Source organism: Triticum aestivum, chromosome 5B, assembly GCF_018294505.1.
Source record: "Triticum aestivum cultivar Chinese Spring chromosome 5B, IWGSC CS RefSeq v2.1, whole genome shotgun sequence".
NCBI lineage: Eukaryota > Viridiplantae > Streptophyta > Magnoliopsida > Poales > Poaceae > Triticum > Triticum aestivum.
In genome coordinates this window covers 140,428,145-140,449,914 of record NC_057807.1, presented here as the reverse complement: position 1 = coordinate 140,449,914, position 21,770 = coordinate 140,428,145, and the positions used below count along the sequence as shown (strand labels likewise).

Sequence of the window (21,770 nt, the reverse complement as noted above, 5' to 3'; positions counted from 1 at the left end):
GCACAAATCAAACAAAGCTTCTCCGACAATGGTCGGCAACCCACGACGAAGAGTTGGCAATCGCCGAGAGCGTTCGAGCAGCCGTCCGTTCCTCCACCGCATACCTTGCCACGACGGAGCCCGTCCAAGCCCAGATCATGGCCGCCCATGCCCAGCTCGTGGCGGCCTTTTCCAAAGAGATGGCGGGCGTGGACGGCGAGATGCTTACTGAGTATGGTGCGATGGATGCCATGGAGCCTGAGGGAGTCCTAGACTAAGGGGCCCTCGGATAGCCGAACTATATACTTTGGCTGGACTATTGGACTATGAAGACACAAGATAGAAGACTCCGTGTCCGGATGGGACTCTCCTTTGCATGGAAGGCAAGCTTGGCAATCCGGATATGTAGATTCCTTTCTCTGTAACCGACTTTGTACAACCCTAGCCCCCCTGGTGTGTATATAAATCGGAGGGTTTAGACTTCTAGGGTTTAGCAACAATCATTATAACCTCATAGGCTAGACTTCTAGGGTTTAGCCATTACGATCTCGTGGTAGATCAACTCTCGTAATACTCATATTCATCAAGATCAATCAAGCAGGAAGTAGGGTATTACCTCCACAGAGAGGGCCCGAACCTGGGTAAACATTGTGTCCCCCGCCTCCTGTTACCATTAGCCTTAGATGCAAAGTTCGGGACCCCCTACCCGAGATCCGCCGGTTTTGACACCGACATTGGTGCTTTCATTGAGAGTTCCGTTGTGTCGTTGAAGATAGGCTTGATGGCTCCATCAATCGTCTATAACAATGCAGTCCAGGGGGAGATCTTCCTCCCCGGACAGACCTTCATATTCGGTGCTTCGCACTGCAGGCCAACTCGCTTGGTCATCTAGAGCAGATCGACAGCTACGCCCCTGGCCACCAGGTCAGAATTGGAAGCCTGAATTTTGTGGCCGATATCCACGGAGACTTGATCTTCAATGGATTCGAGCCCATGACGGTTGTCCTCGGCCACCATGATGAACATGACCTAGATCTGTCATCTGGCAGCACACAGGAGATAGTGCATGTGACCGCCCTGTCCCCAGAGCCGGAGCGGACTGCGTCGTCCGAAGAGAAGCTCAACCCCACTGCGAAGGCCGCAGACTCAGCGGCGCTCATGCCGCACATAGACCCAACATTAGGCTGGGCTTGTGTTACCGAAACCTCGGACACGTCTCCGGCTAAGGGCTCCGGACCGCATGCATCTGCGTCCATCGAACCCGATTGGGCGTCGGTCTTAGAGTTTAGCTCTGCGGACATCTTCCAGCACTCGCCTTTTGGCGACGTGTTAAACTCATTGAAGTCCCTCTCCTTGTCGGGGGGCTCTTGGCCGAACTATGTCCGGCTTGGGTGGGAAGCGGACGACGAAGGGCTTCGTTCCCCACCCACCACCCACTTCATTGCCACTATCGAGGATTTAACCGACACGCTCAATTACGGCTTCGAAGACATCGACGGTATGGACGACGATGCCGGAAAAGAGTAGGCACAAAAACCACCACCTTTAGGGCAGTGGACAGCTACATAGTCATACGATATATACATGGTGGACACACCAAAGGAGAACGAGGCCGACGGCGATAACAACATGTCTGTCGATGAACCTCCTAAATGCCGGCGTCCAAACGCCGACCTCGATCCGGCAAAAGGAAAAACAACAACATTGTCAGGGACGATGATGGTAATTTGAACCAAGCCGAAGACCCCGCAGGCCCAGCATTGGAGCAGGGCGTGCAAGAGGACGGCGAACACAGTCCGGAGATGTTGTCTGAACACAGCGACACCGAAGATAGCAATTACCAACTTGTCTCTGAAGAGGAGATCAGCCTGGGCGACAACGAGTTCGTCATCCCAGAAGAACCATTAGAACAAGAACGCCTCCACCAAAGGCTTATCGCCACTGCAAGGATCCTGAAAAAGCAGAAGTAGCAGCTTAAAGCCGCACATGATACGCTCAATGACAGATGGAACGAAGTGCTAGACGCCGAGGAAAAATACGGTGGTAATCGCCAAACAAAGAGTTATCCTAAACGTAAGTTGTTGCCCAAATTCGACGACGAGGCTATCGCGCCTATACCGCCGAAAAACAATACGGCCGACTGGCCGGACCAACCACCTCGCGGTCGCGACAAAGCGGCTAGCAATGCCGTACACAAGCCCGCGCCCCCTCCCCGCAAAGGAAGGAAGGCTGCGGCCCAGGACCAGAAACACGATCTACGCGAGGACCTGGACAAAAAAGCTGGCAAAACCAGGTCCATCTATGGATCAAGGGAACATGCTCCTACACGGGATCACCATTATCAAACAAAACACGTTGGCCATTTACTAGCTCAGAACCAATACCGAACTTTACAACCCTCGGACCCAATCCACGACATAGCCAGATACAGGGGCGTCGCACACCCCCTGTGCTTCACCGATGAGGTGCTAGAACACGATTTTCCAGAAGGGTTCAAACATGTAAACATCGAGGCATACGATGGAACGACAGACCCTGCGGTTTGGATAGAATACTTCATTCTTCACATCCACATGGCTCGCGGAGATGATCTCCACGCCATTAAATATTTACCCCTCAAGCTGAAAGGACCAGCTCGGCACTCGCTGAAAAGCCTCCCCGAAAACTCCATCGGAAGCAGGGAAGAACTTGAGGATGCTTTCCGGACCAATTTCCAAGGGACCTATGTCCGGCCTCCGGATGCAGACGATCTAAATCACATAATCCAACAACCCGGAGAATCATCCCGTAAGCTTTGGAACAGGTTTCTTACTAAGAAGAACCAAATTGTCGACTGTCCGGACACCGAAGCCTTAGCGGCCTTCAAACACAATGTCCGGGATGAATGGCTGGCCAGACACCGCGGCCAGGAAAAGTCAAGGACAATGGCCGCCTTAAGTACACTCACGACCCGCTTTTGTGCGGGCGAAGACAACTGGTTAGCCCGCAACAGCACCAGTGATCTCGGCACCTCTGAGGTCAGGGATGGCAATGGAAAACCACGACACAATAAAAACAAACGTCGGAACAATGAAGAAAGCCCAGACAATACAGTGGTAAACGCCGGATTCAGGGTCTCAAGACCCGGTCAATGGAAGAAGCCATTTAACGGCAACAAGGACAGTCCATCCAACCTGGACAAAATCCTAGACAGGCCCTGCCAGATCCATGGCACTCCCGATAAACCAGCTAATCATACCAACAGAGAATGTTGGGTCTTCAAGCAGGCCGGCAAACTCAACACCGAACACAAAAGGAAGGGACCTCAGAGCGAAGACGAAGATGAACCTTGCCAGCCGAACACGAGGGGACAGAAGAATTCCCACCGGAGATCAAAATAGTGAACATGATCTATGTCACTCATATCCCAAAGTGGGAGCGCAAGCATGCACTCTGCGATGTCTACGCTGTGGAGCCCGTTGCCCCCAAGTTCAACCCATGGTCGGCTTGTCCGATCACCTTTGATCGCAGGGATCACCCAACTAGTATCCGTCACGGAGGTTCGGCTGCCCTCGTGCTCGACCCAATAATCGACGGATACCACCTCACTCGAGCCCTCATGGACGGCGGCAGCAGTCTCAATCTAATATATCAGGACACTATCCGCAAGATGGGGATGGACCCGTCAAGAATCAAGCCAAGCAGCACTACCTTTAAAGGAGTTATACCGGGTGTGGAAACCTACTGCACAAGCTCTCTAACATTGGATGTTGTGTTTGGCTTTCTGGACAACTTTCAAAGCGAAGAATTAATCTTCGACATTGCTCCGTTCTGAAGCGGCTATCATGCACTACTCGGAAGAACGGCCTTCGCCCGTTTTAATGCAGTCCCGCATTATGCTTATCTAAAACTCAAAATGCCTGGACCTCGTGGCGTCATTACGGTCAGTGGAAATATGGAGCGCTCTCTTCGTACAGAGGAATACACGGCGGCTCTAGCAGTCGAAGCACAAAATAGCCTATTCAAGCCGAACAGCTCATTGGTCGTTAAGACCACAGACACAGCTAAACGTGTTCGGCGCACACCCCAGTGCGGCAGCTCAGATAAACCTGAGCTCGATTAGCAGCTACGCCCCCATCGACCGTCCCATAAAGAGATACACTTAAAATTCCTTGGGGGGCTTCGGGGGCACTCTACACACAAAAGGTCCATAGTTCGGCTTGACCCTATTCGGACCCTAGAAGTTATCCTTCATGGTTCATTACAACGAACCAGCTCTACTTACGGCCACACCATATTTTTTTACCTGGCCTTCCTTTTTCTTTTTTTTCTTTTTTCTTTACAGATGGCCATCATACTATACCCTTCAAGGACACTTCACAACGGAGACAAAGCCGCAGACATGCAGTAGGGCCCCGCATTAAGGTTTCTTTTTTTATTAAGACCCTGTGTAAACCTTTTTTATCTCTTGTTGTTTTATACTTTCCTGGCATGTAAAATGTCCAAGAAAGATACCGGCATTATCTGTAAACATACGGCTTGCCGTACTAAAGCGGATGTTATAGAAGCAGCCTTGTTAGTATTGTGTTTTGAGATTTATGCTCTCACCACCTGCGCTCTTTCCCCACGTCAGATTGCCACACGTGCCTTGATACCATGGGTTTATCACCAGGGGCTGTATTCAGCCTGGTGTATATTGTAAAGTTCGAACACCTATAGGGAGTGTTCGGCGTCGCGAGTTTGGCCTTATATGCATCAGCTCCGAATCATGTCTTTGGTCAATAGTTGGGTTGCCCGGCTCCTGTGCTTACTACCTTACGTTCCGCTATATCGGCTAGGTAGTAAAGGGAGAACTACTGTGATTGTGTCCCGGCTAGCCCAGATGAGCACCTCAGTAGAGAAAGTCGAAAACTGACTGTCATGATGCGGCGAGAGCTGGTCAACCACTCGATGACTCATCGGAATCTTTGGGATTCCCTCTGTGTTAAACGAAGGACCGTCCTTCTGGTCATGTATGTACACGCATCATATTCGGATAACTGCAAACATACCAGGGGCTATATAGTAGCCCCACCATCAAACTCCTCTGGCTAAGTGAAAGTGTTAAAGCTCTATAGTCTGATTGCCTAGTTCGCTGCACTAGCACCTCCTTAACGGACCAAGACGTTGGGTCAAGTGTGATCAAGTGCTTTTCCGAACACCCCCGTGTTATACACGAGGGGGCTGAAGCCTATGACTGCAAACTTTCAGACTGTATATAAAAAAGACGGCCGCACAGGAGGCACCAAAACTTTTCAGGCAAAAAGTATAAAAACACAACCTTAATATATCATAATATTGTTATTACAATCTTGATACACTTTACTCAAACATAATATTTTTCGAGCACTGACCCTCTATTAAGCGGGCACCCTCTAGGACATCTTCAAAGTAATGTTCTGGCATGTTAAGGTCCTTGCCTTCGGGTGGACTCTGTGCTGCAATATCAGTGGCCGTCATCTTTGCCCAGTATATCTTGACACGGGCAAGGGCCATCCGTGCACCTTCTATGCACGTTGACCGCTTCACAGCGTCGATATGCGGCACCGCACTAACAAGCTGTCGTACCAAATCGAAATAACAATCCGGAATGGGTTCAGTTGGCCACAGCCAAGCTATGACGTCCTTCATGGCAGTACCAGACATCTTGTGGAGCTCGGCCCATTGGGCCATCTGTTCGTTCAATAGTGGACGCTTCGGCGTATCAAACTGCGACCAAAATAGCTTTTCCGTTACATGTCCTTCTTGCACGTGGAAAAACTGATTCGCATCGGCAGCACTCTTCAGCAGGTTCATAAAGGAGTCCGGAGAACTCCACTGTTGATTCAGCGGCGCATACTTCAGATCGCCAAACTTAGTTTGCAATAAAAAGGGCTTACCAGCTGCGATCTCCCCAGCTTGTCAGATCTCCTCCCGAGCTGCTCTAGACTCAGACCGGGCGTCCTTCGCCTCTTGTAAGGCCTTGTCCAGATCGACCGCTTTGGCTTTGTTATCTCTCTCAAGATCTTGGCATCGGCTAGTGGCATTCTTCAACTCAAGTGCCATGGTAGATATCCTCTCCTCGCACTGAAGTCGAGCGGTCTGCTCTACTTTCAATTCGGCGGCTACCTTTTCGGCAGCCGCATTACTCATCCTTGCTTGCTCCTTGGCCCGGGCAAGTTCCGCCCAAAGGGTCTCCACTACGGCACCACTATCTGCAGTTATGCATATACAAATTTTTAGTATCACACTCATTTCACAATACTAGCATGTACTGAGTGCCCTAGAGACATACCTTGCGCCTCGTCGAGCCGCCTATTCATAAGCGTGATATCATCATCCACCACATCAAATTTTTGCTTCAAATGTGCTACCTCGATAGCTTGGGCAGTCCCCACGGATGTAACAACCTGCGTTTCAAATAGTCATATCATTTCCTGGGCATCTATTTTTGATCCTCTGATGGCATTCCTTTAGATGTCAACCAGAGTCTCAGGGGCTACTATCTATACATGGGTGCATTTCGCACTTACAATATAATTGAAACTACACTACGTACCTTGAAGCCTCTTAGTATGCTAGAAAAGGCTTCATTCAATCTGCTTTTCGCGGACCGAACTCTTTCTAACACCGTACCCATCAAGGTACGATGTTCCTCTGAGACAGGGGCATGTTGCAAAATGTCCATCAATGCATCCGGCGTCCCTTGTACATCTGATAGTCCGGGACATTTGTTGTTCCCTGTAGGGCCCACACACCCCGGATCTTGGGCGGCTGAAGTATTACCTTTGGCCCCGGTCCTCACTGTCCCTTGCGCCGCTTGCAAATCGGAAAGGATCCTCCGGGACGACACCTCGGTGTCGTCTACCTCATCAGGCAGCGAAATCTGTGGAGGCGTCTCACTCTCCATCATCTCCGGAAGTAGATCCCCCGAAGAGGAGGACTAATGAGGAGGGCTGCGTGTCGGACTGCAAACATGAGTTTAAAATATTACCCTTATAGCCAGGAAAGAACGAGACGTGTTTAAAACACCCGGATTCACTTACGATGCGCCCGAGGGCCTATCTTTGCGGGGTGATTGTGTGTCAATATCACCCCCTGACTGGGATACCTTCCCCCGCTTACAAGCTCCTCTTTCTGATTCTTCGGAAGCGGCCCTTTTCTTCCCATGGGGAGAAGAGATGTTAGTTCGCCCTTCCCTTCCACCTTTGGAAGCGGGAGTTCTAATCTCCCTGGACGAATTGCCTGGTGAGCCTCTAGACCGGAAGCTGCCTTGGGCCTCTTCGTCCTCCTCTTTATCTTCCCCCGCCGGCACTTGATACGGTGCCGGAGCCAACATCCTTATTAATAACGGATCGGCAGTATCTTCGGGAAGTGGAGCCGAACACCTGATTCTCTCCACCTTCTGTAGCCAGCCCTGGCTGGATAGAGTTTTATCAGTACATTGTCATGAATAATTTGACTAAATCGTGTTCGGGGGTCGAGTACTTACCGGAGTATCCGGATGGTTGCAGTCAAGACCGATGTCTTCTGTAGTATCCGACCACTTTTTTCGTGCGCCGAAGAACAATTTCCACATCTCTCTGAGCATCATGCTAGAGAGGTGTTGAAGAGTCCGTGGACCTTCTGGATTAAATTCCCACATGCGGAGAGGGCGTCGCTGACAGGGTAGGATCCGGCGGACTAACATTACTTGGATTACATCGATGAGACCGGTGCCCTTCTCAATAAGGCTCCGGATGCGGCTTTGTAGTGTCCGCACTTCATCTGTAGATCCCCGGTCCAGCCCCTTGTTAATCCACGATGCGAGTTGTGGCGGAGGGCCGGACCGAAACGCAGGAGCAACTACCCGCTTTGTACCACGGGGTTCGGTGATGTAAAACCACTCCCGTTGCCATAAGTCAGAAGATTCTGCAAAGGAGCCCTTTGGCTAAGTGGAGTTGATAAGCTTGCTTATTGAAGCGCCTCCGCACTCCGCTTGTTTCCCGCCGATTACCTTTGGTTTCACGGTAAAGGTCTTAAGCCATAAGCCGAAGTGTGGGGAAATACGGAGGAAGGCCTCACATGTGGTGATGAATGCCGAGATGTGGAGGAAGGAGTCCGGGGCTAGATCGTGGAAATCTAGCCCGTAATAAAACATGACCCCTCGAATGAAGGGATGGAGAGCAAACCCAAGCCCTCGAAGGAACTAAGAGATAAACACGACCCTCTCATTGGATCTGGGAGTAGGAATCACCTACCCTTGAGCAGGAAGCCTGTGGTAGATTTCCGCAGTCTAGTATCTTGCCTCCCTGAGCTTCGAGATGTCTTCCTCTGTGACAGAAGAGGCCATCCACCGGCCCTGAAGGCCAGGTCCGGACATGGCTGGAAGCCCGAAGCAACTGGATTGACCCTTGGGTGTTGGAACTTAAGGTGGGGGGTGAAGGAAAGAACTAGCATGGAAGGAAAAGGACATGCCTCAACCCCTTTATAAAGGCGATGAATATCAAGCGTCCCCTCCGTGGCCTTAAAACATGCCTATTCCCAAGGAAACATGCCAACAGGACGGTTGGGTTACCCACGCCTGTGTTGATGAACATCTCGTGATAAGGGAACACGATCTCTGCATTGATAAGACGTGCCAATAAAAACCGCCTCTCGGAACATGGAGTGGCATGCTAGAAAACAATTCAGAATAAATGGCTGGGTGATGACGTAATGTCATGTCGCCAAAATTGTTAGCGGATTGGACTCGTGAAAAATTATATTCTCTATGGGAGCATGTGGAATTTGTTTTGCAGAGCCGGACACGATTCTTGTGTTCGGAATTTACGTTGAAGTATTCGGAGAAGGAACCCGCCCTGCAATGTCGAAGACAATCTGTGCGCCGGACTCATCGTCATTGAAGCCTGGTTCAGGGGCTATTGAGGGAGTCATGGACTAAGGGGTCCTCGGACAGCCGGACTATATACTTTGGACGGACTGCTGGACTATGAAGACACAAGATAGAAGACTTCGTCCCGTGTCCGGATGGGACTCTCCTTTGCGTGGAAGGCAATCTTGGCGATTCAGATATGTAGATTCCTTTCTCTGTAACCGACTTTGTACAACCCTAGCCCCCCTGGTGTCTATATAAACCGGAGGGTTCGAACTTCTAGGGTTTAGCGACAATCATCATAACCTCATAGGCTAGACTTCTAGGGTTTAGCCATTACGATCTCGTGGTAGATCAACTCTTGTAATACTCATATTCATCAAGATCAATCAAGCAGGAAGTAGGGTATTACCTCCATAAAGAGGGCCCAAACCTGGGTAAACATCGTGTCCCCCGCCTCCTGTTACCATTAGCCTTAGACGCACAGTTTAGGACCCCCTACCCGAGATCCACTGGTTTTGACACCGACAGAGCCCCTTCCTCAGGAGACCGTCGGGCGCGAGCTGGACATGGAGGAGGCGGCGGAGATCAACGAGCACCAGCCGTAGTAATACTCTTTGTTTTGTTTAATTAAGAGCATCAGTCTTTAATTTGTTAGAGTAATGTTTAGGTCAGCTAGCTCTGTTTAATTGTTGAACTTGCTCGATTAAGAAGTGTGGGTGTGCTGTAGTCTCCTTTGTGTACCCAAATTATGCAATGACATGGATGACCACTATAACCAGGAAAATTTGAACCAAAATTTTTGACGTTCAAACTCATCACACATGGGTTAGGCTATATGAATCATTTGTGATGTTCACATATCGTACACAATGCTGAATAAGAGACCGTGTCTCATGACACTTTGCGCGCCAGTTTTTTCGCTGCACCGATTCAAAATTTTCGGCTTCCATGGAAATATCTACCTCCCCGCCCCCTCCCCCTTACCAAAAGCCACATTTCCCCTGTTTCCACCTTCCTTTCCAAGTTGAAACCTTCACTCCTTGCTTGCAGCGCCGCCTCCTCATGGTGACCCTCCTTCACACTGCTCGGCCTCGTCTATCCAGAGAGGTAATCCACACCCGACCCCCATCATCCTCCTCCTTTCACATTCCACATGCCCCGACTGCCGCGCGCGACACCTTCCACCCAAATCACCGACCCCTCCACCAAATAAGTGCCACCCTAAGCCATGGTGCACACAGTATATCCAGGAGCTCAAGGAGCATTTGGTAGCGGAGAAGCAAATCGCGGCCGCACGTGCGGATGAGGTCGCAATGGCCGCCATTCGTGCTGACCCCAGATCTTGGAGGAGCACCTCGCCATCGAGGCCACTGTCGACAGCTCACGTGCCGACGCCGCGACGCGGTTGGCTGCTTTAAATGATAGTTCGTGGCATTTTCTCGAGGTCACCCTCGGTGCCTTCGACAAAGACTAAGAGGTGTTTTCTGAGCGTGCATGTGCTTACCTCAACTCGAGAGTCAGCAGATTGGTGCCCGGAGCATCCAGGCAACTCACCACTACGCCGAGGGCATCCATGACATGGAGGCCATGCCCTCTTCCATGTCCAAGGAGCCAATCATCATCGATATCTGTGACGATGAGGAATAGTTTGTCTTATTAGCTCACTATAAGGACCCATGTTCAGTTTGCTAGCTATGCCGGTTAAGCATGCTCGGTTTACCCGTTTCATGTGTTGCTCTGCCTTTCCTTAACAAATTTTAGTGAATTGTAATATCTACTTTTATCATGCAATCTGTTGCTCTAGTGTATATGTTCTATATGTCATGCAATGTGGTGCTCACTTATTAACTGTTTGGTTAATTAGTTATCGTCTTCAGTTAACTGTTTGGTTCAATTCTGCAAATGTGATGTTCAATTCTTCGGGATGCAATTTCTATTGTCTTCCATGTGAGAAATAAATCGAATTTATCTTTACAAAATACATGAGAAACAAATACAATTGCTATATTTCCAAGTTGTCAAGCATGCTTGGTTTTGGTTAACTGTCTGGTCTTCTAGTATGTTATACATTATGCAATGTGGTGCTCAGTTAACGTTTGGTTCATTTGTTGTGGTGTCTAGTTAACTATTTGGTTCAATTATGCAATGCGATGTTCAATTATTGTGGGTCCATTCTGTTATTGTATACCATGTAAGAAATAAATCAAATTTGGCTATACTAAATACATGAGAAACAAATACAAATGCTATATTTCCAAGTTGTTAAGCATGCTTTGTTTGATTAACTATCTGATTTTCTATTAGGAGTATGTTATATTGTGCAATGTGGTGCTCAGTTAATGTTTGGCTCATTTCTTGTGGTGTTTAGTTAACTGCTTGGTTCAATTCTGCAATGCGATGTCCAATTGTCGTGGTTAGAATTTTGTATTGTTGTGCATGTGAGGAATAAATCGAATTTGGTTGCACTTAATACATGTGGAACATATACAACTGCTATATTTCCTAATTCTTAATCATGCTTGGTTTGGATAAATGAGTTTTCCATGTGGCTTGAATTAATCTGATGAATCTGCAATGTGCTTATTTTTCATCAACATATTTTACTCATAGCATGTGAACCCTCACTTAACCTAATCACTAACTACCTTATATGTGTTACAGGGAAACAATGGGAAGCACTAAGGTTTACAATCGAGGTTTGCATATGCATGATCCTTTGCCTAATAGCACATTATTGTGCAAATGCAGAAACCATTCTAATATTTAGGTTTTTAATAATTTGGTCATGCACATGTAGGTCCTGCTGTCAGAGGTTTTGACCCACTGTTTGACCCTTTTTGCATATGGGGAAATGAGTTGTCCATGAATATCAGTCAAGTCAAGAAACTCAGAAAGATTGTTAGGATAAAGAAATTAGCGACAAAAAATAACAAGATTTTTGTCTGCACAATGAAGAAGACATCATTTCACTACAAGATGGTACTAACTATTATACCTTGCCTTTTTATTCCTTTGCCATATTTTCAATATAGAGAAGATATTTATGCACGTCCTTGTTTTCAGGCCTTTCCAAAGCAGTTCACTAATGTTTACCTCGCAAACCACCTGTATGGTCAGGAGGCGAGGAAGGTTATTATACAACACTCACAGTTCAATATTGAAGTGTTCTTAAAGAGGACGAAAGATGGACGGTCAATCATCCACATGCAGTGGGCTAAAGTTGCAAATACCTTCAACATCAATGAAGGCTCAATATTCGCCTTCCGCTTCAGCAGTTTTTCAGATGAGATTCATCTGTCTATGTACCATCTATGATGCTAATTTCAAAAGTTTATAGATGTTGCATGTGAAATTTGGTGCTGGTGCAGTTGTGTAATGGAGTAGCTGAGTGCTGAAACTATATGATGTTGTACTCTGATGTATTTCAATTATGAAATCCTGCTTCCTTAATATGAAACTGAAATACATTGTGTGCTTATTATGAAATGTCAATTAGATTAATAAATGAATTATTAATAATAGGGCAATTAGCCTGCTAATTGGGTTTTTCTATTGCAAACGGTTATTGAGAAAACCATGGGCGACGACCTCACGCAACGCACACGGTTTCTAGGAAAAACCGTGTTGGATCAATGAACAATCACACACGACATTCTCTTGAAAACTGTTTGCGTTAGGCCATCTTGCACAAATGTTTACCACATAAAAAGTGTGTGTGATGGACAACCTTTGCCACACAGTTTCTTTTACGCACCTGTGTGATGTATTTAATAACACAAACGATAAAATTGTTAATATCGTGTGCAATGGCAACACTATCACAAACGATTTAATAGGGAAAATTGTATGTGATGTACTTGCGAACGAAAACGGTTTTCTTGGAGTGACTGTGTGGGATGTATATACGAACGGAAACGTACTTCTTGGATTAACTGTGTGGGATATACATATTAATGATAACATATTCCTTGGATCAATTGTGTGGAATGTACATGCGAACATAAACATTTAGCGGGGACTAATTGTGTAGGATGTACTTACGACCGGAAACGATTTGGCTTGTATAATTGTATTTTTAGCACAACTAAGCGTGTGTGCCAGGAGGGCATATCCCCGACGGTTTTTGGGCCGTGTGCGAAGGACCCCCCTATCGCAGTCACTCACTCGGCGACGGTTCGAAACGCTGTTGCGGAAAGGGGTTAAAAACCGTTTGTATAGCACCTCGCTGTACCAGTGGTACTAGTGATCCTCATTACCAGTTTCTTTCTCTTTACTCGTGTCTGTTTTTTTTGGTATTCGGTGATTGCCACCACAAGTGTAGGGCCAGACGATAATGGTACCATAACAAGAGCGAGCCCAGTGAGTATCTCTACCGTGCGAGGAGCAAACCCCAGTCTTGAACCATCAATATTGTGGCATATGTTTTCGGTACACCTATAAGTTACCTTTATTCACATCTGGTTAGAGAGTAACATCAGATAAACCTAAAGTAACTATCCGGTTTGTTGGCATATGATATTCTCATGGTCCAAGGAACTAAGTAATAATGAACAAGTTATATGAAACTATTGACAACATAACAACGATAATATCTCTCAATAATTCATAAGTTGGTTCTATCCAGCACCATTGTTCTGGGAACAATGTGTACTCTGTTGATAGCATCCTTGTTACAATAACAATGCTCATGATCAGGAAAACAAGATCATCATCAATACATGAACTAGCCTCAGAGGCATGACTAGGGATCATTTGATGTTTACATTTTCACACATCTATTTGGGTTTTCCTCTAAATCTCATATGCAAGAAGCAATACAATTATAACATAGAAATATAAACTTTAATAATGAACATGAAAATATAATAATACGAATTTTATTTTTTCTAGGGCATATTTCCAACGTGTTTCATCCTCCATGCTAGGCCATTCAATTATAAGCAAACGCCCACCAGGGTTCCAGCAATGCACATTTCCGGCGATATTCCAGCCCACTAGGGTTCAAGTCTTGGTGCTCGCATTTATTTCTGGATTTATTTCAGAATTTCCGGCGATGCGCATTCAGTGGGAGGAGACGTTTCCCTCGATGACGAGGTACCTACGGGATAGGATGTGCGTATGTGCGTTCATAGGGGTGAGTGTATGCGCGTGTATATGAGCGCTTGCCTCTATATCGTGTTAAAAAACAAGGAAATTCTTCGAAAAAATTCCTATAAAATTTAAAACAATGAATAAATCGATTAACATAGGAAAAAATTCTACTACAAGAATCCTTTGAATTAAAGACGCCCTTATCCATGTCGTGGATAGTACGATTGCAGAGAACCAAGTCAACAACAATACCCGTTTAACAAAATTATAATCCAACCAAAACGCGAATAGGCCGAACATTTTTTTTTACAAATATAAGGATAGGCTCCTTGGAACAACCAACGACCAAACTCCAACGCAAAATCACTTCCCCTCCTCCCCCTTCCCGAAGCGGCGGCCTCCTCGCCCCTTCCGGCGACCCTTCTCCGACCTCTCTGGCGGGGAAGGCTCGGCGTTTCTTGGCTTCCCGGCGGAGAGATCCCACCTCTCTTGTCCTCCGTCCGCAAGATCACGGTATTAAGGCCTGGAAAGAACCCCAAGAAACAAACCGCGATCTCTGGAGGCCAGTCCCGAGCTACCGGCGGTTGATTCGCAGTCGATGCGATCGCTTGACGTGGCGGGGGCGGAGAGGTCGGATCAGCACAACCGCAAGAAGCCGCGCCGCGAGACGGAGATGCCCCTAGCCGGCTCCATCGTCGCCGGTAGCAGCGGTGACTGCGGAGGCATTGAGGAATCCGGTGGGTGTCTCAGCATGCGGGTGGAGGATATCGTGCAGCACCCCCTGCCTGGCTACGGGGCGCCGGTAGCGCTCAGCTTTAGCCCCGACGACCGGCGAGTGGCCTTCTTGTACAGCCCCGACGGAACGCTCCACCGCAAGGTGTTCACCTTCGACCCCGCCAAGGGCCGCCAGGAGCTGCTCTTCGCTCCCCCTGACGGCGGCGGGCTCGAGGAGGGCAATCTATCCGCCGAGGAGCGGCTCCGCCGCGAGCGTTCCCGGGAGCGTGGCCTTGGGGTCACTCGGTACGAGTGGCGTGCCCGTCGCTCTGGCGGCCCCTCTTCTCGTGCGGGCATTGTCGTGCCTCTCCCCTCAGGGGTTCGTAATTTCCCTTCCAACCTTCTGCTATTTGGTCAGTGCATGAACGTGTTGCCTCATTGAATCTGATTGAATTTGGTAGCTTTACTTTGTGCATTGTATTACTACTTCCGGCCCCGAGGTCAATAGTTCTTTCTCGCTAGGGGTCGATAGTTTGATTTGCCTTGCTATACGTATGATAAAACATTGATATGATGAATATATGATGCATGTTAGGAGATGAGAATCACAACCGACCCACTTGTCAGGAGAGGAAAACTCACTACCATATAGAAATTGTGCCAAGTTATCGTACATAGAGTAGTTCTTGCTGACATCTTTGTTTGCATATGAGGGAAAATGTGTATTGCCTTGTTCAATATTGTTAAAAACCTGCGTATGATGGGATTGGAATGGAACACAGAACAAGGAAAAGTGATGTGAGGTGTGGAGGAAGAATTTGGAGAGGAAGCAGAATAATTGGAGAGAATTCACTTTTATTTTGTCCAGTGATAATCTGTCACATCACATCAGTGCCTTGGCTGTATAGCCATTCCCTCACTCTATCTCACTTGCAAGTCTAAAATTAGCCAGTCCAGCGTGCAGTCTTTCCTGATATGCTACTTGGCGCTAATCACCCTGTCGTCTCATGCCATGTCTTCTGATGCCAGTCCAGGCTTGACAGATATGTTTTTAACCAACCGTACAAAAAATGGATTGGATGTTATTAATCCTGCAGTTGCATCTATCAGAATTCATATGTCCTTTTTAGATCAATATTTAGGATGGAAAATCTATTCATAATAACACCGATGATTCATCACACTAACATGATAAAACCACATGTTCAACATGTGTTTTGTACATTGTAGGTAGTATCTTTCATACCAGATAGTATGTAGCTGTTGTATGTAGCATATAAGAATATTTGAGTAGTGTATATACTACTTGGTAATTTATGTTAGAATCAGACTAGAAGGAGCTGAACACAGGAGTGTTATTTCTGAAGCTGTCGCTTGCATTGTTGCCCTGAAGGGCTATGTATAGCACGTACGCAAGTTGGTTGCTAAACTGACCATGCCGCTGGAGCAGCTGGCAGTATCAGGCAGCACTACACACACACCAAAAAAAAATCCCTGTATGTTTCCTTGACAATTCGAATCCTTACACTAAGCTTATCGAAGCGAGCTTGCCCCTAATACCTTTGGTAGTTTGTCTGTGAGCTAGTCTTTGGTGCTGACAAAATAAGTAGGGATGCTCTAATTCTCGAAGCCATGTGTCGCCGAGGAGCTTGCATACCACCTGTTCAGTAACAGGGGCGTTGCTGAGCACGTTATCAATGCCTCGGTACCGCAGTGGTGTGTCGTCACGAGACACGTCTACCTGCTCGTTTGTTGGATAATCCAAACATGTCTACGCGCTAGTAGTATTAAATTGTGTTTGAGTTTGATTTAACTAGGAAGTGATCAGCACTGCCGTATAATTAGGATTAGGTAAGTCCTAGTTTGGTGCTAGTCTTGTACGTGTGCTTGAGTAGTAGTACATCTATAGGTGTCCGTGTTGTGTCCGGCTAGGGTTGCCTTGCACACCGAGTCTGGTTTGTAATTGAAGTCCGTATTGGTTAGGAAAAGGGAGTCTGGGTCGGTGGCGTGAGTCAGGTCCTGCACCTATATATACATGGGCAGGGTGCATGAGTTTTGTACCAAGAAAAAGGAGAAAAGGGGAAATAAAGAGAGAAAAGAGGGGCGTGACACGTGGCCTTGGCTATCAGTTTTTTGTGCGCGTCTGTTCGTGTGATTTGATGTGATTGATCCTGTGGGCAAATTTCCAACATCGTTGTCATTGGGCGGCGATGACACGAACTCAGGTTGCGTGTACAACGTTGGGTTTGGTGTCGCCGGCAGCAATGCTGGAGATGGCTGTGGAGCAGGGGATGGTGCAGGAACAGGGGAAGGTGCTCCCCCCTGCAGCTGTACTTGGTGCGGCAAGAGCAACTTGCTTGGTCTTTGTGATGATGAAGTTGCTGCAGAGATGATCTGAGTTGCTAGCCTCCCAATCTAGCTCGCCTCTTCATCAAAGATGGCATCGCAGGTTACGTTCATCTGAGCTAGCTTGATGTACACCAGAGATCGAAAGGTGCGACGATGATGGACAGCGGGCTTTCTCCTGTGCCACCCCTGGCATCATTCTGGGCAGCCTTCGGGCCGGTGCTCGATTCAGCAGAAAAACTGCAACTGTGACCGCCTCCCCCAAAGGAAAATGAGATATTTCATTGCAAATCAAACTATCGACCCCTTGCGTGAAAGAACTATTGACCTCAGGACTGGAAGTAGTAATACAATGCACAAAGTTTAAAGTATACTAAACACTATAGGGCTCACTTGCAATTTTTTCTCCGAGTTCACCTTGGAATATCTTATAAATTCTATACGACCATAGTATATGAGATGCAGATGCGAGTACTCTGACGTGTAGAGTGAGTGTGTGTGTGTCTCCCCCCGGACGTGTAGGAGTATATATAGGAAAATGATTCTATACTCTTAGGAGTATGTGGTCCCAGGTCCCACTCATAGACAACATTTGTCTCCTCTGCAGTATTATTGTGAAATACGGCTCCTAATTATTGTGTAACCATTGTTTAATGATTCTGTCTTCTTACATGAGTACTCTCTGGTTCTTGAATTTTTTCAGTTTTTTTTCCTTGCTAGTCATTTTATCCAATTCTAATTTTGTTTTACTAGGTAGCTGCTGTCTTATGATTCTAATAGTAATTTTATTTTTGGTCTAAAGAATGAAACTTGGCAACTATGCTGTTTCTTTTTCATTTATGGTTACTTTAGTGCTAACATGCATATATCATGTATATACTTGTATTGATAGGGGGTTTGATGTTTCTGAAAATACTTCTACAACTTTGAAGATACTAGATTTCACAAGAGATGTATAACTAGCTTTTCCTTTTTCAATAGGTTTACTTTCAGGACCTGTCTGGCTCTGAACCAGTACTCAAGCTACAAAGTTCTTCCACATCACCAATTATTGACCCACATCTATCTCCAGATGGGACCATGATTGCATATGTCAGGGATGATGAACTGCAGTGCAAGACATATAACTTTGGTTTTGATGATGGCGAAACTAGGCAATTGACCTACGGTGCAAGAGAAAGTGGAAAGGTAGTTCCTTGCTTTTCTGTTGCAAATAGTATTTTAATTGGAGCATGTTTGCTGTTGCTGTGTGTTACCATGTCCAGTTTTGTTCAGCAGGCAGCAGAATGTTACTCCCTCTGTTTTTATTTACTCTACAAGCTTTGACGGAACTCAAACATTGTAAAGTTTGACCAAGTTTATAGAAAACAATATGAACATTTACAATAACATATCTATATGATGTGAAAATATATTCAATGATGAATCTAATGGTATTGATTTGGTATTGTATAAGCTAGTATTGTGGTCAGATGTTCCGTGTCAGTCTCTTGTTAGCAAGGCATTCTTAATCCAGTTTAACTTTTGGCCCGCCACAAAAATAGGCTAAATCCAGGGCCAAACAGCTCGCTTATGTTTGGACTTAACCGGTAACTAGCAAACTTAATTTATGTTCTTAACCTGCTAAAGAGTGTTCACCCCCTTCCACCAATAATTCATCATCATCAATCATTGCACTGTAACCGTACATCATGCATGTTCTTTTGCTAACAGTATTATTACAACTGTATATACTGGGTAAGTGTTGAAAAACTCCAAATCTAACATTTGTATTTGTTCTCTCTTTTCAGGTCCATGGACTTGCTGAGTATATTGCTCAGGTACTAGAGGGTGATCCATTAGCATTAGTATGAAATTTGTTTTGGTGACTGCTATCTAATACTTTGCATTACTCAATTTAGGAAGAGATGGAAAGGAAGATGGGATTCTGGTGGTCTCCTGATAGTAAACACCTTGCATTTACTGAAGTAGATTCATCTGCCATTCCACTATACAGAATTATGCATCAGGGCAAAAGTTCTGTTGGTCTAGATGCTCAAGAAGATCATGCTTATCCCTTTGCTGGAGCAGCTAATGTTAAAGTGCGCCTTGGAGTTGTTTCTTCCGGTGGAGGAGAGGTAACTTGGATGGATCTCCTTTGCGGAGAACCAAATGGAGCACATGATGATGAAGAATATCTAGCTAGGGTTAACTGGATGCATCATAATTCTCTTGCTGTTCAAGTTCTCAATAGAGCTCACACAAAACTTAAGCTACTTAAGTTTGATATTGCCACCGGTAAAAGGGAAGTCTTACTTGAAGAAGAGCATGATATATGGATAACATTACATGATTGTTTCACTCCTCTAGACAATGGAGTGAGCAGTAAACATCCAGGTGGGTTTATTTGGGCCAGTGAGAAGACAGGATTTAGACACTTGTATCTTCATGACAAGAATGGTGAGTGCTTAGGCCCTATCACGCAAGGTGACTGGTTGGTCGACCAAATTGCTGGTGTCAATGAGAGTTCTGGACTTATATATTTTACCGGAACAATGGATGGACCATTGGAGACAAATCTGTACTGCACCAACCTCTTTCCTGATTGGAGCCTTCCATTACAAGCCCCTAAGAGGTTGACTCGTGGAACTGGACGGCATTCAGTAATTCTTGACCATCAGTTGCTAAGGTTTATTGATGTGTATGACTCAGTAAAATCACCACCTGTGATCCTGTTGTGTTCTTTGCTTGATGGAAGTGTAATAATGCCTCTGTATGAGCAGCCACTAACAGTTCAGCCACTTAAAAAGTTTCAGCAGCTGTCTCCAGAGATGGTCCAGTTTACAGGAAAGGATGGGACTTCATTTTATGGAACTCTCTATCTTCCCGATGAGAAGAAATATGGACCGCCTCCCTACAAAACACTTGTTAATGTTTATGGTGGTCCCAGTGTCCAGCTCGTTAGTGATTCATGGATTAGCACTGTTGACATGAGGGCTCAGTATCTGCGAAGTAAGGGAATATTAGTCTGGAAGGTAAATATCATTATTATTAGTATTATTTCGTTCAACAAGGTTTTGTTTGGTAGCATTTCTTTACAACAGCAACAACAGAGCCTTTTGTCCCAAGCAATTTGCGTAGGCTAGATATGAAACCCAACATAAACCCATGACAACCCATAAAAGAAGTGATCAAGTACAAGCAAACAAAGTGAAGGAATTTTTTTAGGGAATCTGCTAGATTTGTTTTTAGAATGCCAACCTTTTCTAGCACATTTGTATATAAGAGTAAAATTATTGATGCTAGTGGTTGATCTTGAAACGGGGTGATGGCTTAAATCCGGAATCCTGTTATTATGCGCACCTGCTGTGTTTGTTATGCTCCTAACAATTGCAAATCATGGACTAATAAGCACATAATGTCATTACATAATTGGATAGATGCATATAGCTTGCATCCCAGGCACGACCTGTATCTATCACTGGTCTCATGACAATATATATTTCTGACAGATGGACAACCGGGGATCTGCACGGCGAGGTTTGCATTTTGAGGGACAGCTTAAGTACAACATTGGTCGTGTCGATGCTGAGGATCAACTAGCTGGTACTGAGTGGTTAATAAAGCAAGGCCTTGCGAAGCCTGGACATATTGGTCTGTATGGCTGGAGTTACGGTGGTTTTCTCTCAGCAATGTGTCTATCGAGGTTTTCCGACACATTCTGCTGCGCCGTGTCTGGTGCCCCAGTGACTGCATGGGACGGGTACGACACCTTTTACACAGAGAAGTACCTGGGTCTGCCCTCAGAGCATAGTGATGCTTACGAGTACGGGTCAATCATGCACCATGTGAAGAATCTCAGGGGGAAGCTGCTCCTCATCCACGGGATGATTGACGAGAATGTGCATTTCAGGCACACGGCTAGGCTCATCAACAGTTTGATGGCGGAACGCAAGTCGTACGAGATCCTCCTCTTCCCTGATGAGAGGCACATGCCACGCCAGCTAGACGACCGGATCTATATGGAGGAGAGGATCTGGGATTTTGTGGAGAGAAGCCTATGAGAGTGGGAGAAAATTCATCTGTAGAAATCTGCTGTTGCCCTGTGTAACTTTAAGGTGGATAGTTGGTATGATATCGTGGACTTCATTTCATTTCCCATCATCTGTATTTATCCGCAAGTGCAGGGACATGCATGATTCTTGTCTGCGATAACGACCGTAATGGTCAGCTGCTCTGGTTGCAGAGTGAATAATCCAATTTTTTCATGTGATGTTGGAACTTCACCACCAGGTGAGAATGTTTATTTGGCCTTGCTACCTTGTGGTGCCTTTCTTTCGGCTGTAACCTTCTTTGCTACTGTATGTTGCATGGGAACACAATATGCGCTTGCATGTGTGGGCCCACAGAATCACACTAAGCGTGCATCGCTGTGGCGTCTCCTCCCTGGGCTATGCTGTTAGAGCAACTCCAATGCGGCGATTCATTTTGGGGCTGTTTGGATAGCTACCAACGCTGGCCATACCAAAATATTGGCGAGCCAACGTTATTTGGCGGTTGTTTGGATCGGAGCCGAAAAATTGGCTCGCCCTGCTTGCCCCAAGCCTCCGTGTTACGCGCGGGCGAAACGAGGGCGCCGAAAAGGTTCGCCAAAAAATTGGCGACGTTGCTTCGCTGTTTCTCCGTGTGTCTGGGTAGTGCATGCAGTATAATATTTGTTTTTTATTTCCAGTAACAACTCAGCTGATTAGCCGGCGCGTGTATTGTTGCATGGGATTAGTGCGTGTATTGCTGCATGGGATTAGCA

General features: G+C 46.3%; 1 protein-coding gene across 1 annotated transcript; it reads left to right on the top strand.

Annotated features, from left to right (window-relative positions):
• Positions 1-14,258: 14,258 nt before the first annotated feature.
• LOC123110847 (dipeptidyl aminopeptidase 4) lies at positions 14,259-21,282 on the top strand. Its single transcript, XM_044531470.1, has 5 exons — positions 14,259-15,017; positions 17,966-18,172; positions 18,775-18,804; positions 18,886-19,998; positions 20,476-21,282. The coding sequence occupies exons 1-5, from the start codon at positions 14,523-14,525 to the stop codon at positions 21,025-21,027; spliced, it is 2,397 nt and encodes a 798-aa protein (XP_044387405.1). The 5' UTR covers positions 14,259-14,522; the 3' UTR covers positions 21,028-21,282.
• Positions 21,283-21,770: the final 488 nt, after the last annotated feature.

Excerpts from the sequence above, each read along its gene's own strand:
- LOC123110847 (XM_044531470.1), top strand. The coding sequence starts at position 14,523 with ATGCGATCGCTTGACGTGGCGGGGGCGGAGAGGTCGGATCAGCACAAC. Across the intron at positions 15,018-17,965 it reads TCGTGCCTCTCCCCTCAGGG|GTTTACTTTCAGGACCTGTC; the intron begins GTTCGTAATTTC and ends CTTTTTCAATAG. Across the intron at positions 18,805-18,885 it reads TTGCTGAGTATATTGCTCAG|GAAGAGATGGAAAGGAAGAT; the intron begins GTACTAGAGGGT and ends TACTCAATTTAG.